This window comes from Microcebus murinus, chromosome 13 (assembly GCF_040939455.1).
Source record: "Microcebus murinus isolate Inina chromosome 13, M.murinus_Inina_mat1.0, whole genome shotgun sequence".
In the NCBI taxonomy this organism is placed as follows: domain Eukaryota; kingdom Metazoa; phylum Chordata; class Mammalia; order Primates; family Cheirogaleidae; genus Microcebus; species Microcebus murinus.
In genome coordinates, this window is record NC_134116.1 from 83,141,006 (window position 1) to 83,164,403 (window position 23,398).

Genomic DNA, 23,398 nt, shown 5'->3' on the forward strand with positions numbered 1-23,398 from the left:
CGAGGTCAGGAGTTCGAAATCAGCCTGAGCCAGACCCCGTCTCTACTAAAAATAGAAAGAAATTAATTGAACAACTAAAAATATATATACAAAAATTAGCCGGGCATGGTGGCGCATGCCTGTAGTCCCAGCCACTCCGGAGGCTGAGGCAGGAGGATCGCTTGAGCCCAGGAGATTGAGGTTGCTGTGAGCTAGGCTGATGCCACCGCACTCACTCTAGCCTGGGCAACAAAGCGAGACTCAGACTCTGACTCAAATAAAAAATAAAAATTAAAAAAAAGAAATGGGGCCGGGAGTGGTGGCTCACGCCTGTAATCCTAGCACTTTGGGAGGCCGAGACGGGCGGATTGCTCAAGGTCAGGAGTTCGAAACCAGCCTGAGCGAGACCCCGTCTCTACTATAAATAGAAATAAATTAATTGACCAACTAAAAATATATATATACAAAAAAAATTAGCCGGGCATGGTGGCGCATGCCTGTAGTCCCAGCTACTCGGGAGGCTGAGGCAGTAGGATCGCTGAGCCCCGGAGATTGAGGTTGCTGTGAGCCAGGCTGACGCCACGGCACTCTAGCCTGGGCACCAAAGTGAGACTCTGTCTCAAAAAAAAAAAAAAAAAAAAGAAAAGAAATGGGGTCTTTCCATGTTGCTCCAGCTGGTCTCAATCTCTTTTCTTGGTCTCCCAAATTGTTAGCCTCTTACATGCCTGACTGAAAATCTGAAATTTTAAAATATTTTATCGTTATAGTTTCTAGCTTTTAATATAAAATATATTATTCACAAACATATAACATTGTACCTATAAGGCTAACTGTGAATATACTCCAGGCACTCCTAGGTCCCTGTAGACAGAGGAAACTCTGGGCGTGGCTTTGATTATGTGGGATCCAGGAGTAGTCACTCAGGAATTAAGGGGCGGGACCTATTGTTCTGTCCAGTAAGGGGCGCTTGGGTAGGAACTGTCCAATCAGGCTCGCAGCAGAAGAGGAAGGGGCGGCTCCTACAAATCTAACCGGAACTTTGCTTCTAGCGACAGCCCTGCAGTCCCGTTTGCCTCTGCTTGCTTGTTCCTCAGGGTGGGAGATCCAGGTGTGTCTGCTGCGGCCGGCGTCACAGGGCGACCTGCGGGTCCCGCAAGATCTGAAGGAGGATGCCGGGACAGCTTGGACGCCAGGAAACGGTGAGTGTGGCGGGGTTTGCAAAGGCTGGAAGTGGCTGTGGCGGTTCCCGGGCCTCCCCGCGTCGGCTCCGGAGTCCCCGCCGGTGCGGCTCGGCCCTGGTTCCCCTGCGGCCACAGGGCGGGGGAAGGACGGCCGCCGGGACCGCGGGGGTCCGGTCCGGTCCTCACAGGTCTCCGCACTGCCCGAAGCCGTCTCTGGGCAGGTCCGTCTGTGCCTGCAGCCCCGCGTCTCGCCCGGTTCGTGCGGTAGCCACGGGGGATCTTCGGGGAGAATCCAGACCCAGTGGCGGGTCCGTGGGGTCCTCAGTCCGTGCTTTCTCCTGCTAAAAATTAAACTAAGGCACTGTTAAAACATTAAAGTCTTTACTAGAGCAAACAACGGTTGGCTCAGAGAGCCCCTAGCCATGGTTTGTGTAGGGGGTCCCAGGAGAGGCTTGAAAAAAAGACCTTCATGAGGTGCATGAGAAAGCAAAACAAATTCAGTAGTGCATTAGTTTATACGTTTGTAGAAGCCTTTTTTGGAGTATGACTGTGACTATCTTCTGTTTATGTAATCCGTGGTTGATTGGTAATTTATAATTGGTTAAGCATAAATTATGTTTCTTAGTGAGTAATTTAGCCAAAAAAAGCATTTGAGTTAGATTTCAGTACGCTTAGGTAGGGAGTCAGGGCACAAGAGTCAGTTTGGTCTAATTGCCAACCATTTAGTTATTGTAGGACTCCACATAAGGACTTGTTTCTTTCTGCATTTTTCATTTTCAAATGTATAGCAAGCTGAATCTCAAATCCATGAGCTGTTCCTCCAGCATAATTCTCCTATGGCTTACAGTAAAATCCTAAATTTCTAGGACTTTTCCCCCACATTCCCAAATGTCAACTTCCACTTACCAATTCACATGATGCAGTATTTGACTTTTTTTTTTGAGACAGAGTCTCACTCTGTTGCCTGGGCTAGAGCGTCATGGCGGCAGGCTAGCTCACAGCAACCTCAAACTCCTGGGCTCAAGCAATCCTCCTGCCTCAGCCTCCCAGTAGGTAGGACTACAGGCATGGGCTACCATGCCGGGCTAATTTTTTCTGTTTTTAGGAGAGACGGGGTCTCACTCTTGCTCAGGCTGGAGCTCAAATAGTTCTCCCACCTTGGCTTCCCAGAGTGCTGTGATTACAGGCGTGAGCCACTGCACCTGCTTGAGGTATATTTTAGTACTTTACAGTTTCTGTGACATTATGATAGATACATTTTGGGTTTTTCCTATGATTATTCCTGGTTCTCAGTTCCTGTAAGCCTCATCATTTCCTGAGTGACTATAGCAATAAGAATATCCTTTGTTAGATTATTTGGACTTTTGTCATTGCTATCTGAGGTCACTGGTGACCTGTACAAGTGAAAGATATGCTTTTGTTATTTACAACTAGTTATTTGAAACCATTGAGTTTAGGCGGTGCGTGGTGCTCACTATTGTAATAATAGCACTCTGAGAGGCCAAGGCCTGAGGATTGCCCAAGGTCAGGAGTTTAAGACCTCCCTGAGCAACAGTGAGACCCTGTCTCTACTAAAAATAAAAAGAAATTATCTGGACAACTAAAAACATATAGAAAAAATAGCCAGACATAGTGGCACATGCCTACAGTCCTAGCTATACTTGGGAGGCTGGGGCACTGTTTGAATTTTTTTATGGAAATTTGTTTGTTTGTTTGTTTGTTTGTTTGTTTTGAGACAAGAGTCTCGCTTTGTTCCCCAGGCTAGAGTGAGTGCCATGGCGTCAGCCTAGCTCACAGCAACCTCAAACTCCTAGGCTCAAGAAATCCTCCTGCCTCAGCCTCCTGAGTAACTGGGACTATAGGCATGCACCACCATGCCTGGCTAATTTTTTCTGTATATATTAGTTGGCCAATTAATTTCTTTTTATTTATAGTAGAGATGGGGTCTCGCTCTTGCTCAGGTTGGTCTCGAACTCCTGAGCTCAAACAATCTGCCTGCCTGGGCCTCCCAGAGAGCTAGGATTACAGGCATGAGCCGTCTGGCCCAGAATTTTTTTAAAGCCCTTAGAAACCACTGGATGGGAGGCTGGTTGCCAAGGGAACCAGCCACAACCCCAAAGAAATGGAATTTTCTATTTCACCCTCAAAATCTGGGGAGGACAGAGGAGTTTACGGTGAAGTTGATTACTAATGACCTATGGTTTAATTAATTATGTGATTGAAATGAAGCTCCCATAGAAACCCAGAAGGATGGGGGTTGGGGAGCTTCCAGGTAGCTCAACACATGGAGGATCCTGGAAGGAAGTGAGTCTGGCAGGGACATGAATGCTCTGTTCCCCATGCCCCCATCACCAGGTAGATAGTGTTGGAATTGAGCTAGGTTTGAGGACACCCAGCTGGTGTCTCCTGCAAAAGCAAGTGCTGGCTTGTTAATAGGGAGAAGTCCGCAAATCTTTGGTGCTGATTGTTGTACTATGAGAATAAAGAAAAAACACTTACGGTTTAAATTTTTCCCTCTTAGAATTTCGTTTTATTCTGTAAACACTGAGTTTGAATGATTTTTGCTAGCTTTTTTAAATACTGTGCGTTTTCTTTTCTTTTTTTCTTTTTTTCTTTTTTTTTTTTTTGAGACAGAGTCTCACTTTTGTTGCCCAGGGTTAGAGTGCCATGACGTCAGCTTAGATCACAGCAACCTCAAACTCCTGGGCTCCAGCGATCCTCCTGCCTCAGCCTCCCGAGTAGCTGGGACTACAGGCATGCACCACCATGCCCTGCTAATATATATATATATATATATGTTTAGTTGGCCAATTAATTTATTTCTATTTATAGTATAGACAGGGTCTCGCTCTTGCTCAGGCCGATTTTGAACTCCTGACCTTGAGCAATCCACCCGCCTCAGCCTCCCAGAGTGCTAGGATTACAGGCCTGAGCCACCCGGCCCAGCCCAATGCTAGCTCCTGGCCCATACGGGGATTGAACCCTGTGCATTTTCTTATATAAACTTATGAAAAAAATACTGACCAAAAAGTTGAGGTCCGAGCTCAGTGACTCCATTTCAAGGCCAGTCTTGACCCTGTCACAGGAGGTCCATGAAGGCCCAGTGAGTTCTTCCTGAGGAGCCTCCACTGCAGGTTTCCAAGCATGCTCCTGCCAGCCATGGGAGGAGCACGTTATAAAATCTCTTTATCTGTTTTCCAAGTATTTAAGGATTTTATTCCATGGTTGGAGTTTAAGCGCTTTATTGTCTTGGCTGAAAATATGAGAGTGCTCAGTGACATGGTCTGAACAAGCAAACATCGTTTTGTTTTTTGTTTTGTTTTTAAGTTGTTTGTTTTTTTCTTGTTTGTTTGTTTTTTGAGACAGAGTCTCGCTTTGTTGCCCAGAGTGAGTGCCGTGGTGTCAGCCTAGCTCACAGCAACCTCAAACTCCTGGGCTCAAGGGATCCTCCTGCCTCAGCCTCCCAAGTAGCTGGGACTACAGGCATTCGCCACCATGCCCGGCTAATTTTTTGTATATATTAGTTGGCCAATTAATTTCTTTCTATTTATAGTAGAGACGGGGTCTCGCTCTTGCTCAGGCTAGTTTCGAACTCCTGACCTCGAGCAATCTGCCCGCCTCGGCCTCCCAGAGAGCTAGGATTATAGGCGTGAGCCACCGCGCCCGGCCAAGTTGTTTGTTTTATGATGAGTTTGAAAAATAATATACTCCCATATGAACTCACCATTCAGGTGAGTATAAATAAGCATTTGGCAATTATGGTGTGACTACCTATGGGTGACCACACTCTTGATTCTTTTTGGATTTTTTTTGTTTGTTTGTTTGTTTGAGACAGAGTCTCCCTCTGTTGTCTGGGCTTCAGCCTAGCTCCAGCAATTCTCCTGCCTTATCCTCTGGAGTAGCTGGGACTACAGGCATGTGCCACGATGACTGGCTAATTTTTTCTGTATATTTTTAGTTGGCCAATTAATTTCTTTCTATTTGTAGTAGAGACGGGGTCTCGATCTAGCTCAGGCTGGTTTCGAACTCCTGAGCTTGAGCGATCCTCCCACTTTGGCCTCCCAGAGTGCTATAAATAGAACTTTTTTTTTTTTTTTTTTTTTGAGACAGAGTCTCGCTTTGTTGCCCAGGCTAGAGTGAGTGCCGTGGCGTCAGCCTAGCTCACAGCAACCTCAAACTCCTGGGCTCGAGTGATCCTTCTGCCTCAGCCTCCCGGGTAGCTGGGACTACAGGCATGTGCCACCATGCCCGGCTAATTTTTTTATATATATATATCAGTTGGCCAATTAATTTCTTTCTATTTATAGTAGAGACGGGGTCTCGCTCTTGCTCAGGCTGGTTTTGAACTCCTGACCTTGAGCAATCCGCCCGCCTCGGCCTCCCAAGAGCTAGGATTACAGGCGTGAGCCACAGCGCCCGGCCCTTTTTTTTTTTTTTTTGAGACAGAGTCTCGCTTTTGTTGCCTAGGCTAGAGTGAGTGCCGTGGCGTCAGCCTAGCTCACAGCAACCTCAAACTCCTGGGCTCAAGGGATCCTCCTGCCTCAGCCTCCCGAGTAGCTGGAACTACAGGCATTCGCCACCATGCTCCGCTGATTTTTATATATATATATATTAGTTGGCCAATTAATTTCTTTCTATTTATAGTAGAGACGGGGTCTTGCTCTTGCTCAGGCTGGTTTTGAACTCCTGACCTTGAGCAATCCACCCGCCTCGGCCTCCCAGAGTGCTAGGATTACAGGCGTGAGCCACCGCGCCCGGCCTATAAATAGAACTTTTGCCATGCTTTTTGACTCAGTAATATCTTTCTCATGACCTAGGAACTATTGCTTTGAAATTTAAAACGCCTGGAAGATAGACTGCTATGCAGCAGTTTTTATAGAAAAATAGGAGACTACCTTCAGCAGGGACCTGGCTTAAAGTTGCAAATCTAAATCTTGTAATGAAGACAAGAGAAGTATATTTTTCCTGTGAATATAGCCAACTCAAATTTTCCTAGAATATAGCCAAAACACAGATAGCCTCTAAATTGCCATGTGAATTTAGGATGTAATAAATATGAGAAACACTGCTGTCAAGTCTTCTACTTTAAGACTAATTATGGTAATTAAAAAAAAAATATTTGCAATATTTTAGTTGATTGTGATGCATATTACATTCTGGTGTAATTGTTTAATAAAACGGTTTTCTTTTTCGTTTTACCATTGTTTATACTTTTTATGGGGCTGGAGATGATTTTTTTATTATATATCTGAAACGCTGTCCAGAGTTTCCAGACTTTATATAAAAATATAAAGTGCTTAAGAGCTTTCACTGTAAGTAGAAGCATCTTTTCTCTGGGGCTTCCACACACAACCCACAATTGTATAGCAAATTCCACACTGCCCCAAAATCTATAGGAAGTATTATCAATCTGCCTATGTGGGATCTACAAACTCTTCAAGAACATTGAGAGCAGATTTCTACAAGAAATAACTACACAGGACAACAATCAGTTATTCTAGCTCTTTCTTTCTTTTCTTTTCTTTTTTTTTTTTTTTTTTTTTTTTTTGTTGAGACAGAGTCTCACTGTGTTGCCTGGCTAGAGTGCCCTGGTGTCAGCCTAGCTCACAGCAATCTCAAACTCCTAGGCTCAAGCAATCCTGCTGCCTCAGCCACTTGAGTAGCTGGGACTACAGGCATGCGCCACCATGCCCAAGTAATTTTTTCTATATATATTTTTAGTGGGCCAAATAATTTCTTTCTATTTATAGTAGAGATGGTGTCTCCACTGTTGCTCAGGCTAGTTTCCAACTCCTTACCTTGAGCAATCCTTCTGCCTGGGCCCCCAGAGTGCCAGGGTTACAGGTGTGAGCCACTGCGCTCGGCCTAGATCTTTCTTTAATGCATTTGGCATTTTCACAACTTTAAATTGAGTCAGAGTCCATGGGGCCCCAAGCTCAACTAGCCTGGCACATGTGCACTGAGTAATTCTAGGCTTAAAATCTCAAATTCCCCCTCCTTCTCTTGCACAAATATTCAAGGATGTGCAGAAGGCACCTCCAACCCCGCTCCCCCCACCTCTGCAAGACCTAAATCCATAGCTCCAGAATTTAAATTTAGGTCCTGGAGTTCTTCAGGATGTGTTAGAACCTTTCCATGAGGGGATCTCTCCTCCAGCTTCCCTCCCCCTTGGTGTAACACCCAAGAGTACAAGGCCAGGTTGATACCATCTATAAACTTCTGTAGAAGATTTGGCCCCCACCTGGGATTGACATGACAGGGCCAGATGTTAAACTGAGTATATACAGAAAACCCAGGGGAGACGTTTTCTGCATTGAGAGAAATCAACATAGCTATCTTAGAGCACCATTTTTGGAGTGAGCCCTCTGAATTTTCCAGATCTTGTCCAGTGAGCTGCTGCCATAGTTGTAGGAGGGGTCCCTGGTGTAAACAGGATCTGGTGGCAGAATCTGTAAGTATAAACAAGCACCTCAGGGAGGCTGAGGCAGGCTGATTGCTTGAGGAGAGGAGTTCGAAACCAGCCTGAGCAAGAGCCAGACACCGTCTCTACTATAAATAGAAAGAAAATTGGCCTGCTAATATATATAGAAAAAATTAGCCGGGCATGGTGGCGCGTGCCTGTAGTCCCAGCTACTCGGGAGGCTGAGGCAGCAGGATTGCTTGTGCCCAGGAGTTTCAGGTTGCTGTGAGCTAGGCTGACGCCACGGCACTCACTCTGGCCTGGGGAACAAAGTGAGACTCTGTGTCAAAAAAAAAAATAAATAAATAAATAAGGAAAATACAAACATAGCAATAAAAAATCCTTCTGAAGTACATCCCAGCCCTTTCTGTATGCCTCCTGTCTATGTGTAGATAGCTTTCATTATATATATTTTCCTCTTTAAATCAGTGATTGGGAAACAGAAAGGAAGTACAAAGACTGGGTCTTTCATCTGAATCCTGCCTGGAATTTCGGGACATTTAGTGTCTCGCTCCCAGGGTATTATTGTGAAGATTAACTCACACACTGTGATGTTCCCAGCACAGAGCTCTGTAACATACTTGAGAGCACCTGGCACCTGCTAAGAATACACCACATTAACACGTGTACATGTCGTTTTCTGAATGTATGTTCACTCATTGCTGCTTTCTCCAGCCTTCTGTAAACTTTGAATGGCCGTCAAAGAGTGTGATCTTTCATCACAGCATTTGTGTCATGATAAGGGTGTTGGGTGTAAGGGACTGTGTGCTGTGCCTGCTGTCTCTGAGTGCTGCTGATAATGGGTCTGGGGAGAGCATCGCCTGCATTAACAGAGACTTGTTATAAAATCCAATTCGTAAACTCTTTCCAAACCTGTATAAGCACATTACGTAGAGTGGGACCTAAAATCCCAAATGATTTATATGTGTTCAAGCTTGACAGACAAGACTTGCAAACAGGTTCTCAGCCCTGCCTTCCAGTTAGGGTCACATGGCCAATTTGAAGACTCGCCATCATCACCTTCGCCCTCCCCACCGATTCTGTTTTCTCTGATTAGATTCAGATTATGGTTTAATATTTCCCACTCATATCACAGTGGTGATTATGGTCCAGGTGTGTTTATTGACACCTGATACTAATTTGTCCCAATACAGCTGATGGTAACTTTATTCTCTATGTTAAGATGCTGCGTGTAAGATTCCTTCACTATAAAGTTTAGTACTTTTTTTTTTTTTTTTTTTTGAGACAGAGTCTCACTTTGTTGCCCAGGCTAGAGTGAGTGCCGTGGCATCAGCCTAGCTCACAGCAACCTCAAACTCCTGGGCTCAAGCAATCCTCCTGCCTCAGCCTCCCAAGTAGCTGGGACTACAGGCATGCGCCACCATGCCCGGCTAATTTTTGATATATATGATTAGTTGGCCAATTAATTTCTTTCTATTTTTTTATAGTAGAGACGGAGTCTCGCTCAGGCTGGTTTTGAACTCCTGACCTTGAGCAATCCACCGCCTCGGCCTCCCAGAGTGCTAGGATTACAGGCTTGAGCCACCGTGCCCGGCCAAGTTTAGTACTTTTATCTTTGTCATTAATGCCATCTTGGAGGATTTTACTGAGTGATATGTATAAACCATCACATGTAATGCAAAAACTCCCTTTTCTTTTTTGTTTGCATTTCTTTGCAACTTGCTTTGCAGAATACAGGCTTTCATATTTCATGACTGGAGAAACTGTTTTTGTAATTGGAAGATTTAAAACAAGTGTCAGTCTTGTAGGTTTCCTTTTTATTCTCCCCTCATGTCACAAACATAAGTTTCTGTATTCTGTGTATTTTCACAGGAAAGGAATAAGAATGAACATATAAGTAATATATTTAAACATCTTAAAACTTTATGACAAACAGGGCACATAAAATAAAACAAAAACGAGGCTGGGTGGGGTGGCTCACACCTGTACTCCTAGCACTCTGGGAGGCCGAGGTGGGCAGATTGCTCAAGGTCAGGAGGTCGAAACCAACCTGAGCCAGACCTCGTCTCTACCAAAAATAGAAAGAAATTAATTGACCAACTAAACATATATATACAAGAAATTAGCTGGACATGGTGGCGCATGCCTGTAGTCCCAGCTACTCGGGAGGCTGAGGCAGGAGGATCGCTTGAGCCCAGGAGTTTGAGGTTGCTGTGAGCTAGGCTGACGCCACGGCACTCACTCTAGCCTGGGCAACAAAGTGAGACTCTGTCTCAAAAAAAAAAATAATAAAACAAAAATGGATAGAAAAGGCTCAGGGAAAATAGCTCTTATTTCTGCTTATATGATTGTCTGTAGTCTCAATAGTATGCGTAAAAATATCAACATAGATTTATAAATGTTTTACAATTAAATATCTTTCTTTTTAGAAAAAGGTTCTACTTTATCACATTTAATATGTATATACTTACCATATGTATGTATTTGTGTGTATAAAATATGAGTATTTGATGAGTGTTGTGTTTCTGCCTTCTTGTCTTCATTACTTTTTTTAGTTATGAAATCTGCTGTGAACATTCAGTTGGGGCTGTCTGTGTAAAGTGGCCTGTATGTCCCTTTGAGATAAATTCTAAGTCAGATAAACTGGGGTAAAAATGAGCTCTGCTGTTTATTGTATAATTGGCAAAATACTCTCATAAAAATAATGGTATTATTTTTTCTCATAGATTATTTTTGTAGTTTTAAGTATTAATATATGAAAAACTGCTGGAATGACTTGTAGTATACAGTAAATATTCAAAAAGGATTGCTGCTATTCTTGCTATTATATAATAACCTGTATATTTCATAAAACTCTTAATTGTACATCATTCATGATTTCTTCCCCCGGAGTTCTACCTCTGTGCTGTTTAAAGCTGTGGCTTTAAGACCTGAGGCATTGGCCAGGCGCAGTGGCTCATGCCTGTCATCCTAGCACTCTGGGAGGCCGAGGCAGGCGGATTGCTCGAGGTCAGGAGTTCGAAACCAGCCTGAGCGAGAGCCAGACACCGTCTCTACTATAAATAGAAAGAAATTCATTGGCCAACTAATATATGTAGAAAAAATTATCCTGGCATGGTGGCGCATGCCTGTAGCCCCAGTTACTCGGGAGACTGAGGCAGCAGGATTGCTTGAGCCCAGGAGTGTGAGGTTGCTGTGAGCTAGGCTGACGCCATGGCACTCACCATAGCCTGGGCAACAAAGTGAGACTCTGTCTCAAAAAAAAAAAAGACCTAAGGCATTGGTGTCATTTGTGAGCTTGTTAGAAATGCAGAATCCGGGCCTCGCCAAGATCTCCTGAACTAGAATCTGCCTTATAACAAGATCTCCAGTTCATTGGTATTTCCAGTAAAAATTGAGAAATATGGTTATAAGTCACCATGGCCTTTTCATCTGAGAAATTGATAAAACAGATTCTGTAAAATGTAAATATATCACTCAAAACTGTATATTTCTGTGTTGATGTTTTAGTTTTATATTCTATACAGACATAGTATCTCCATTAATTTTGTAGATCTAATATTCTCTTTCTATATAAGTAGAGAATGCCTTAAGAAATACTAGGATGTGGCCGGATGTGGTGGCTCACGCCTGGAATCCTAGCACTCTGGGAGGCTGAGGCAGGAGGATCGCTTGAAGTCAGGAGTTCGAAACCAACCTGATCGAGACCCCGTCTCTACTAAAAATAAAAAGAAGTTAATTTACCAACTAAAAATATATATTCAAATAATTAGCCGGGCATGGTGGCGCATGCCTATAGTCCCAGGTACCTGGGAGGCTGAGGCAGGAGGATCGCTTGAGCCCAGGAGATTGAATTTGTTGTGAGCTAGGCTGACACCAGAGCACTCACGCTAGCCTGGGCAGCAATGTGTGACTCTGTCTCAAAAGGAGGGAGGGAGGGACGGAGGGAATATTAGAGTGTTAAAACATATGTTCTTGTGTAATTCAGGTCACTCATATATCTCAAGGCCACTAGTATTTATTTATTTATTTATTTATTTATTTATTTATTTATTTTGACAGAGTCTCTCTCTATTGCCAGGCTAGAGTGCCCTGGCATCACCCTACGTCACAGCAACCTTAAACTCCTGGGCTCAAGCAGTCCTCCTCCCTCAGCCTCCTGACTAGCTGGGAATAGAGGTGTGCACCACCATGCCTGGCTGATTTTCTCTATATCATTTTAGTTGTCCAGCTAATTTCTTTCTATTTTTTTGTAGAGATGTGGTCTCACTCTTGGTCAGGATGGTCTCAAACTCCTGAGCTCAAATGGACCGCCCGCCATGGTCTCCTACAGTGCTAGGATTGCAAGGGCGAGCCACTGCTCCTGGTCTGGGCCAGTAGTCTTAATGTCCACATTGTATCTTGAGTCAAATTAAAAACTGCTCATGGTGACATGATCATTTATTCCTTTATCCATTTCTGATTTTTATTCAGGGACTGTTAACAGTTATGTGGACATAGAATTCCCTCTGGAGGAGAGGGAATACCTAAACACTAAGAATTCTTCTCACAGCTACATGGTCCATATATTTTATTATATCTTATTTTATTTTTTCAGGAACTGTTGACATTCAGTGATGTGGCCATAGACTTCTCTCCAGAGGAGTGGGAATACCTGGACACTGCTCAGCAGAATTTGTACAGGGATGTGATGTTGGAGACCTACAGAAACCTGGTCTCTGTCGGTGAGAATTACTTACCTCCAGAATATCTAATATACCTCAAGGGTTTCATTTCTTTTCTTTACAGATTGTGTTTTGGGAGCTTGTGCCTTGATTGTATGAATGAGTATAAGTTTCCTAATTTTAGGGGAAAAAATTGGGGGCTTTCTAATGTAAAAAAACATTTTCTTTCTTAAGGTGGTTTGATAGTTTCACTCTACCATAGTGGTGAGTCCAGAAATTCAGTGATATAAAATATTATTGTCCACACCTTAAAATCACATTTCTCCTTTTTATTGTTGATTCAGTCATGCTTGAAAGTAAAACACTGGATCAACAAGTTTAAAATGCATCCCAAATATTCTACAGGAGTTGTCAGGAGATAGTATTTAGAAAAATAATTTTCTAGAGTTTTTTATAAGATTGTCTCTTCTCTACTGACTACAATAGTAAGTTCAAGATTGAGGAACCCCATACAAAATGCATGTGCTTTTTTCTAATGAAATAGAACTTGCTGTCTCTAAGCTAGACCTGGTCACCTTTTTCTTTTGAGACAGAGTCTCACTTCGTTGCCCAGGCTAGAGTGAGTGCCCTGGTGTCAGCCTAGCTCACAGCAACTTCGAACTCCTGGACTCAAGCAATCCCCCTGCCTCAGCCTCCCGAGTAGCTAGGACTACAGGCATGCGCCACCATGCGGATGATTTTTTGCGTGTGTGTGTGTGTGTGTGTGTGTGTGTGTGTGTGTGTGTGTGTATATATATTAGTTGGCTAGTAGAGACAGGGGTCTCTCTCTTGCTCAGGCTGGTTTTGAACTCCTGACCTCGAGCAATCTGCCTGCCTCGGCCTCCCAGAGTGCTAGGGTTACGAGCGTGAGCCACTGCGCCTGGCCACTATGGAAGTTTTAAAGGTGATATTACAGATATTGAGACCCTGTAATTTCATCAGAATACAAAGGATCTCCCTTTGAATATTAAAATATATCTTAAATATAAAGCATTTCAGTAAATTTTTAAATATTTCAAAAAAATATATTTAAAATTAACAGTTTCTTTTAAGAATATTAGAAACTTAAAGTGTATATGCACAATTTCCAAGTTTATAATAGTTTTATGTGCTATTTTCCATATAGAGTTCTTTTTTCTTTCTTTTTTTTTTTTAATTTTAGACAGAGTCTCACTCTGTCACCTGGTCTAGCTTGTGCGGCCTCAGCGTACCTCACAGGAACTTCAAACTCCTGGGCTAAAGCAATCTTCCTGCCTCAGTCTCTTCAGTAGCTGGTGCTATAGGCATAAGCAACCATTCCCGGCTAATTTTTTCTGTATATTTTTAGTTGTCCGGCTAATTACTTTCCATTTTTAGTAAAGACTGGGTCTTGCTCTTGTTCAGGCTGGTCTTGACCTCTTGACCTCAAGCGATCCTCCTGCCTCAGCCTCCCAGAGTGCTGGGAGTACTGGTGTGAGCCACCATGCCAGGCCTATGCAGACTTTAGAACATGGTCTGGAATATAGTAAGATTTTTTTTCTTTTTCTTTCTTTTTTTTTTTTTTTAATTTATTTAGATTGCAAATCTTCTCTGTATCATTCCAATTTTAATATATGTGCTGCCGAAGGGAGCAGTATAGTAACATTTTCACTGTTACCTTCTATATTAATAATTATCATTTTATATTTCTGTTTGGTCAAATATGTAGCTTACTGAGCATGTGTCTTCTATGTTCATTTGTTTGTTTATTGTTTCGTTCATCCTGTCGTGGAGTTTTTGGTTTTTTGTGTTTTTTTTTTTTTTTGAGACAGAGTCTTGCTTTGTTGCCCAGGCTAGAGTGAGTGCCGTGGCGTCAACCTAGCTCACAGCAACCTCAAACTCCTGGGCTCAAGCAATCCTCCTGCCTCAGCCTCCAGAGTAGTTGGGACTACAGGCATGGGCCACCATGCCCGGCTAATTTTTTCTATATATATTAGTTGGCCATATAATTTCTTTCTATTTATAGTAGAGACGGGGTCTCGCTCTTACTCAGGCTGGTTTCAAACTCCTCACCTCGAGCAATCTGCCCGCCTTGGCCTCCCAGAGTGCTAGGATTACAGGCGTGAGCCACCAAGCCCAGCCCTAAAAAATCTTTTGATCATCATATACGAGTGCCCTTGTGCATACAAAGTCATATTTTTCTTGCTGATTTCAAGATTTTCATTCTTTAAAACTTTAAAATCTTTGGTGACAATGTGTCTTCTTTTGGCTTTATTTGTGTTGTTACTGACTGGAGTAGCTTGGGCTTCTTTAAATTTTATGTTATTTTCTCCTTGAAAGTTCTCAGATATTGTGTCTTCAGGTGTGCTTTCTGATTATATTTTTCATTTGTCTCATTAAAGGACTCTCATTAAAAATATTTTGGCAAGCTTGATGATAATAAGTCCCTTAGGCTCTATTCACTATTCTTCCTTTTTAATTTTTATTCTCTTGACTGTAATTGCAAATGGCCTTTTATTAATTCTGCTATTGACCCTATCCAGTGAATATTTAAATTTTTTTTATTTTTCAGCTTCATACTTGTTATTTTAGTTTTTTGAAATTTCATTCTCTTTGTTAATAGTCTCATTTCTTTATGCATTGTTTTCCTCCACTTATTTAGTTGTTTGTGTTGTCATTTAGCTGGCAGACTACCTTTAAGACAGATACTTGAAATCCTTGTAGCATTACTTCATATATCATGACTACATTAGGATCACTTAAATATTTTTCTCCTTTCCCTGGATTACATTTCCAAGTTTCTTTGATGTCTTTTCACTTTTGGTAAGATTTTGGTCCCCTAAAAACAGCTACCTATTCCATCCTTTAGATAATGGCTTTGTTCAGGGGAAATATAGCACCATCCAGCCACACTAGACCTTTTGAGACTTGTCTAAACTATTGGCAGTTTGTGTGTTATCTGAAGTACTGTGTATATTTTCCCACTAAACAGCTTTGCCTATTACTGTTAAAAAGCCCTTAAGCTTTACTTTCCATGATGAATTCTGTATGTTCTGCATGCTTTCTGTTGCTGTAGTAGGTATTCATTTTTGTTCTGAATGAACTGAGCATGTCATTTACACTATATCTCTATTTCTTTTTAGGACTATATATTAAAGGAAATAATGACCCATCTTCTGAATGCCCCAGAGAGACCCACGACTTTGGATATAGGATTGGATTACGTGTTCAGTCAAATATTTCTGAAGACCAGAGATTTGAAATTAAGCAGACTATTTCTAAATCTGAAGAATTTGATCAGCCCTGCATTAAAACTTTATTATTCTTTCACAAACCAATAATCCCGTTACATACCAAAACCAACAACTGTGATCAGTATGGTAAGGTTTTTACCCAGTCATCATTCCTTAATCAATCTCAGGGAATAGATAAATTGGAAAAACATGACATATCTTGTAAAACTTTCATGTCCTTTATCGAGAACTCTACCCTAAATAATTACCAGGGTATTCATTTTGATGAGAGAACATATCAATGCAATAAACCTGAACAAACCGTGAACCAAGTCTCATTCTCTAGTAAATATAAGAAAGCTCAATATCCAGAGATCCAGTACAAGTCTAACAAATACCAGAAAGTCTGTCTCCAACATTTCAAGCTTATTACCCATGAGGATACCCATATTCAGGACTATTCCTACAAATGTAATGAACGTGTAGAAGCTTTTGCCCAGTCAGGAAAACATTCTCAAAATCAGGGAATTCCTTTTGGAGAAAACTCACATAGACATTATAAAGGTGTGAAACTCTTCAGTCAGTCGTCCAATGTAGGAACACGTGACACAATTTATACTAAAGAAAACCTCTACAAATCTAAAGAATGCAGCAAAACTATTAACCAGAGTTCACAGCTTAAAAATGAGAAAATTTGTACTCAGGAGAAATCCTACAAATGTAAACAATGTGGCAAAGCCTTTACTCAGTTTTCACTTCTTCAAGAACATCAAATAATCCATATTAGGGAAGAACCCTACAAATGGCAACAATGTGGCAAAGCTTTTACCCATTTTGCAAGCCTTGGGATCCATCAGGTGGTTCAACTGAAAGAAAAATCGCACAAATGTAAAACTTGCGGTAAATCCTTCAACTTTCGTTCATATCTTATTAAACATGAGAGAATTCATACTGGAGAGAAACCCTACAAATGTAAAGAATGTGGCAAAGCCTTTACTCAGTTTTCAAGTCTTAGACACCATCAGAAAATTCATACTGGAGAAAAACCGTACAAATGTGAAGAATGTGGCAAAGCCTTTACCATGTCAACAAGCCTTATAATACATCAGGTAGTTCATACAGGAGAAAAACCCTACAAATGTGAAGAATGTGGCAAAGCCTTTACCGTGTCAGCAAGCCTTAGAAAACATCAGATAATTCACACTGCAGAGAAACCCCACAAATGCAAAGAATGTGGCATATCCTTTACACAGTCAGTAAGCCTTAGACAACATCAGGGAATTCATACTGGGAAAAAGCCCTACAAATGTGAAGAATGTGGAAAAGCCTTTACGTGGGTGGCAAGCCTTAGAGTACATCAGAGGCGTCATACTGGAGAAAAACCCTACAAATGTGAAGAATGCGGCATGTCTTTTACTGAGTCAGGAAGCCTTAGAAAACATCAGGCAGTTCATACTGGAGAGAAGCCCTGCAAATGCAAAGAATGTGGCAAAGCCTTTACTCAGCTTTCAAATCTTAGGCGACATCAGATGATTCACAGTGGAGTGAAACCTTACAAATGTAATGAATGTGGTAAGTCCTTTAGACATAGTTCATACTTTACTCAACATCAGAGAATTCATACAGGAGAAAAACCCTACACTTGTAAGGAATGTGGCAAAGCTTTTAGTCAGTATTCAAGTTTTATACACCATCAAAAGCTTCATACTGGAGAGAAACCCTACAAATGTAAAGAATGTGATAAATCCTTTACCCAGAGTTCACAACTTACTGAACATCAGAGAATTCATACTGGAGAAAAACCCTACAAATGTAAAGAATGTGGCAAAGCCTTTTCCCAGTCAGCAAGCCTTAGACAACATCAGATAATTCATACTGGAGAGAAACCCTACAAATGTAAAGAATGTGGCAAAGCCTTTACCCAGTCAGTAAGCCATAGACTACATCAGGTAATTCATACTGGAGAGAAAGCTTACAAATGTAAAGAATGTGGCAAGGCGTTTACACGAGTGGCAAACCTTAGAATCCATCAGAGACTTCATACAGGAGAAAAACCCTACAAATGTGAAGAATGCGGCATGTCTTTTACCCAGTCAAGTTGCCTTAGAAAACATCAGGCAGTTCATACTGGAGAGAAGCCCTGCAAATGCAAAGAATGCGGCAAAGCGTTTACTCAGCTTTCCAATCTTAGACGACATCAGAGAATTCACAGTGGAGAGAAACCTTACAAATGTAATGAATGTGGTAAATCTTTTAGACACAGTTCATACTTTACTCAACATCAGAGAATTCATACCGGAGAGAAACCCTACACATGTGAAGAATGTGGCAAAGCTTTTACTCAGTTTTCAAGTCTTAGACACCATCGAAAAATTCATACTGGAGAGAAACCCTACAAATGTGACGAATGTGGTAAATCTTTTACCCATAGTTCACAACTTGCTCAACATCAGAGAATTCATACTAGAGAAAAACCCTACACGTGTGAAGAATGTGGCAAAGCCTTTTCGCAGTTTTCAAGTCTTAGACACCATCAAAAAATTCATACTGGAGAGAAACCCTACCAATGTAAAGAATGTGGAAAATTCTTTACCCATAGTTCACAACTTACTCGACACCAGGGAATTCATACGGGAGAGAATCCCTACAAATGTGAAAAATGTGGCAAAGCCTTTAACTGCCATTCAAGCCTTACTCAACATCATAGGATTCATACTGGAGAAAAACCTTACAGATGTGAACAATGTGGCAAAGCCTTTAACCGTAAATCACACCTTACTCAACATCAGAGAATTCATAACATGGAAACTGTATAGACATAATACATGTAAAAAGGACTTTATCCTAAATAAACAACTTGGAAGTTACCAGAGTGTCCATAAGAAAAGAAATTTTACATGTGCAATAAATGTGTAGAAGTATTTAATCAAAACTTACATCCAAGTATATCAGTGGATTCACAAAGGTAAAAACTAAAGCACACTTTCAGATTTTACACTAACCCAGAATATTGTAGAGAAATTTAAGTTGAAGTACTTAGATAATTTATCTGTTCATGTTGTTCAAAAGAGCAAGAACAGGCCAGGCACGGTGGCTCACGCCTGTAATCCTAGCACTCTGGGAGGCCAAGGCAGGCGGATTGCTCAAGGTCAGGAGTTCAAAACCAGCCTGAGCAAGAGCAAGACCGTGTCTCTACTATAAATAGAAATTAATTGGCCAACTAATATATATATATATATATATTAAAAAAATTATCGGGGCATGGTGGTGCATGCCTGTAGTCCCAGCTACTTGGGAGGCTGAGGCAGAAGGATTACTTGAGCCCAGGAGTTTGAGGTTGCTGTGAGCTAGGCTGACACCACGGCACTCACTATAGCCTGGGCAACAAGCGAGACTCTGTCTCAAAAAAAAAAAAAAAAAAAAAAGAGCAAGAACACTCATTTTAGAACAGGGATAGGTATAATCAATGGGTAATTTGTATTGACAGTATTTTAAGTTTTTCAAAAGCAAATATTGATGTACTTAAATGTTCAAATCAGTTTGTTATCCTTTCATTCTTAATGTATATAAAATATGTATTCTGTTGTTTGTACATCTGAGCTGTGAGAGGATATTCAATATCAATTTGATTAATACCAATTTTCCATAAATGTTTAATGGCAAATGTAAATTACATTAAGAAAATCTAAAGAGGTTTTTTGTGTGTTTGAATCATAAGACAACAATGCATGCAAATACACACTGTGTAATCCTGTTTTTTCTGTATTTAAGAAACTTTCTATATTTTCAAAATAAATTATTTTACCAATCACTCCTTAAGTATGAAAAAGCTGGCCAGTTGGTTTAAATACTGACATATCTTCATAGTACAGTAAAATAGAAGTCTTGAATATTATTTGATGTGATGGAAGACATGGAAATCTTGAATGCTATTTGATGTAATAGAAATAATAACATCTTCACAGATATCACAGCAAAGTGAAGATGACTCCTATCTGAGAGGTTGTATTTGTATTAGACCAAAAATAATCTTTCTTGTGTGTTTATGACCAAAGAGCATCTGGTGGGTTTTAAAATACTTTATCTAGGCCAGGGGTCCACAAACTTTTTAAACAGGGGGCCAATTCACTGTCCCAGACGATTGGAGAGCCAGATTATAGTTTTAAAAAACTATAATTTTAAAATTTTTTTAAAAAGCTATGAACAATTCCTATGCACACTGCACATATCTTATTTTGAAGTAAAAAAGCAAACAGGCAAAAACACCCACATGTGGCCCACGGGCCATAGTTTGAGGACCCCTGATCTAGGCTATAGTTTAATTTTTTTGATTAATAACATTCAGTTGTTCTTAATGGTTTAACACTGATGTGAAATGAATAAAATGTTACTCTGCCACAAACGTTAAACTACCTTGTCTATAATTGCAGTTAACAAATGAAAATAATGTACTATTTGGGTATCACAATGGAATAACTTATACTAATCACTATATTTTGAGGAACAAAATTTTCAGTAATTTCACCATATTCGAATAGTTACTATATTGTGTTTCTTTCACAGTTACGGGGTTGTTGATATGCTTACAATAAAGATTATATGGGAGTATAATTCAATTCCATACCTTCAAATCCTAAATCATTCATAAAATTTTAGCCAATATTTTTCTTTGCACATGGCCTTTTCTAGTCCAACTGAACACATAGAGATGTTTTGTTTCAATTTACATTTAATGCAATGTACAATATGTTAAGCTAAAAATAAACTTTTTGTAAGAACTATAGAGGAAGAAATGCATATGTATACCTATTTATAGAAGACAATGGGAAGTAGATCAAAACAGACAAGTTCAGATGATCTCATGGTTTACAAGCAAAGTAGACCTTATAAATTCTCAAAGCAAATTTAGTTTCATGTTAAATTTATTTCTTGCAAATCTCATGTCTCCAGGGTGCAGACTCTCCCCATACAAATTCTGTCTTTTTCATTTGCCGCCTCTTCACTTAGAATAACTATTTCATTTTCTGGAGCTTCAAATCGTTGAATATATGTGGACTGTCACAGGCTGACACTTTAGCCTGGTGGGTCCTCAACCCCTCAAGCTGTGCAAAACACCAGAATTGAGTTTCCAACTGCATCCTCTGAGTTTCAGACTTATCCAAAAAGCTAACTGCCGACACGAATGTGGAGGTTTTCATATACATTTCTAACTGTAATTTTTCATCTAGCTTTTGCACCTTCATCTCAGCTGCTGTCTTCTGTAACTACTGGCAAAGCTCCTAGTAATGACCAGTCCACTGTTAATACCTCATGGTGATTTTCATCACTCCAGGGTGTAATGTGGTTCTCTCCTAATGAGTGCTCTAGTCCTTACAGGTTAGGGGCATTCCTGTACTCACTCAGTCCACATGCGTGTCACAAATGGGCACCACACCCCAAATAGATCAGAAGTAACGCCCAAGAATTTCCACTCCCGTAATTTCTTCCTCTTGCCCATACTTTGGTTAATGGACTGGTACTGGCTATCTTGCCACTTGTTTTGTGAAATGTCCATACATGTAAAGTGAGGCCCAAATGCAGAAGGAGCCAAGAAACCAAAGAAGGAGACAGACAAATCCAATTTGTCACTAGAGGATGACTGATTGGTGAATTTATGGGCAGGTGCATAGTCATGGGGGGCAACAACACAGGTGGATTTCCATTATGATCAATATAATTAATAAAGTATTTTGGGTAATCTTTCAAATACACTCTGTATTTTAAGCTTCCATAACACCCCAATAAAGACAACACATTTGGATGTATTTGTTTGATTTTCCCACTTTTATTTATGTTAACAGTTGATCAGTGGGGCCAAGGAATGTCTATTTCTTTCATATAATTGCTTATCGTGTCAATTAGTACTCTTCTAATTTCACTGAGGGTTGCAAACTATTAGTTTTCTAATTACATTATATCCTCTGCATGTAGTAGTTCTTATTCTTCTATTAAGAACTACAGTTTATCATGAGCTCCTCATTTCATTCAAATCTAACCTGGCAGGAAAGGAAGGATAAAAGCATAAATTGTTTTTTATCCATTGTGATGACAATGATGAAGTGACCCCAGCAAACAGAAGACATCGAAATAATATTTTCCCTAACATTCTTTTTCCAAATTTCATAGCATTCAGTATGCTGAAGTTGTATCTATTTTTGAGTTCAAATTATCCCATCTTAGGTCAGTGAGGGACACTTTACATTGAGTTCTCTAGTCCTTACAGGTAAGGGACATTTCTGTGTCCTGTGTCCTTGTATCCTGAGACCATGTTTTGAGAACTTTCTTATTCTCTAAAAGAAACACATATGCGTATTTTATTTTATGTTTTACACACTTTACAAATAGATGTTCTATTTGGTATATTCCTTTTTACTTACGTTTCCAGCCATGTATAATATCCTGGTTTTATATTGTGTACTTCATCAAACTTATTAACATTTCTTGATTTGAGTAACAAGCAGGATTTATTCTCACAGCTTGTAGAAATATTTACCAATGTTTTCTACTACTATTTGCAGGTTTCCAATTTTTTCCATTTATATGTATTCTCTATTTGTATTTTATGTAACTCTAGCAAATAAAGAATAGATCAATTGGCCGGGCGTGGTGGCTCACGCCTGTAATCCTAGCACTCTGGGAGGCCGAAGCGGGCAGATTGCTCGAGGTCAGGAATTAGAAACCAGCCTGAGCGAGACCCCGTCTCTACTAAAAAAAAAACAAAAAATAGAAATTGACCAACTAAAAATATATATATATGAAAAAATTAGCCAGGCATGGTGGCGCATGCCTGTAGTCCCAGCTACTGGGGAGGCTAGGGCAGTTGGATCACTTGAGCCTAGGAGTTTGAGGTTGCTGTGAGCTAGGCTGATGCCACGGCACTCACTCTAGCCTGGGCAACAAAGCAAGACTCTCTCTCAAAAAAAAAAAAAAAAAAAAGAATAAATCAATTGTTATCTTCTTTGTCAGAACATCCAGTTCTGAAAAAGTAACTATTGATAAATCCTCCTGGTTTCTATTTTTATTGTATGTACTTAGGTGGATTTCTGCACTTTTCACTGTCCCAGGCTCCTTGCCTGTTTTTGCATCAACACCACACTGCTTTAATTACAGAATGTGTTAATGTTTTTAATGTCATGTAACACCGTAAGTACTTCGCTGTGTTTCTTTTTTAGGGAATGCTTTATTATTTTGCTCATAGAGACTTTGCAAATTTTTCTTTTCTTTTTAAACACACAAAGCGGAAGTGCACGTTTTTCACTAACTTTGTTCTAGGTCATTTTCTATAAATGATTGTGCATTATACACATAAAGGCTGCCATTCATGTGTATTGATGCACTATTGTGTTTGTTTGCTCAACTATGGTGTTAGGGTTTTTTAACTAATTATTTTGTTTCTATATATACAGTCAGTTCATCTGCAAGTTAACTCTTACATGTTTGTTTTTATTTCTTCTGCCATCTTTGATTGCTTGGATAAAGCTCAATGCAACTTTAATGAATACTGTTAGCAATATTGTGCTTTTTATTGTTTCAGAAAATAGTAGGAATGTCCCTCATGTTTTTCATTAGTGTGAAAAAGACCATTTTGTCAAGTTTGAAAAGATCTATTAATGACTAATTTTGATGATTTAAAATTATGAGTAATGCAGGTTAAATTCTGCTAAATAGACATTTTTGCATCTATGAACATAAATGGTTGTTTCATTTCTCTTTATGAAAATAATGAAACTTATTGAATTTCCCAATATTCAATGAATTACTCTAGAATTACAATAACTGAATTTTGCCATATTATGTCATTTTTAATAATAGGATTTGTTTCCTAGTATCATACATACTTCTATGTGTACCCAGCGATGAAATTTTTCTATAACAGTGAATTTT

General features: G+C 40.2%; 1 protein-coding gene across 1 annotated transcript; it reads left to right on the forward strand.

Annotated features, from left to right (window-relative positions):
* The first annotated feature begins 1,008 nt into the window (after positions 1-1,008).
* Positions 1,009-19,231, forward strand: LOC105871919 (uncharacterized). Its single transcript, XM_012765565.3, has 3 exons — positions 1,009-1,178; positions 12,179-12,305; positions 15,386-19,231. Exons 1-3 carry the CDS (start codon positions 1,149-1,151, stop codon positions 18,289-18,291), a joined length of 3,063 nt encoding a protein of 1,020 aa, XP_012621019.2. The 5' UTR covers positions 1,009-1,148; the 3' UTR covers positions 18,292-19,231.
* Positions 19,232-23,398: the final 4,167 nt, after the last annotated feature.

Bases quoted from the DNA above. Each gene is read 5' to 3' on its own strand.
- LOC105871919 (XM_012765565.3), top strand. From the start codon at position 1,149: ATGCCGGGACAGCTTGGACGCCAGGAAACG. The intron at 1,179-12,178 runs GTGAGTGTGGCG...TTATTTTTTCAG, and splicing joins AGCTTGGACGCCAGGAAACG to GAACTGTTGACATTCAGTGA. The intron at 12,306-15,385 runs GTGAGAATTACT...ATTTCTTTTTAG, and splicing joins CAGAAACCTGGTCTCTGTCG to GACTATATATTAAAGGAAAT.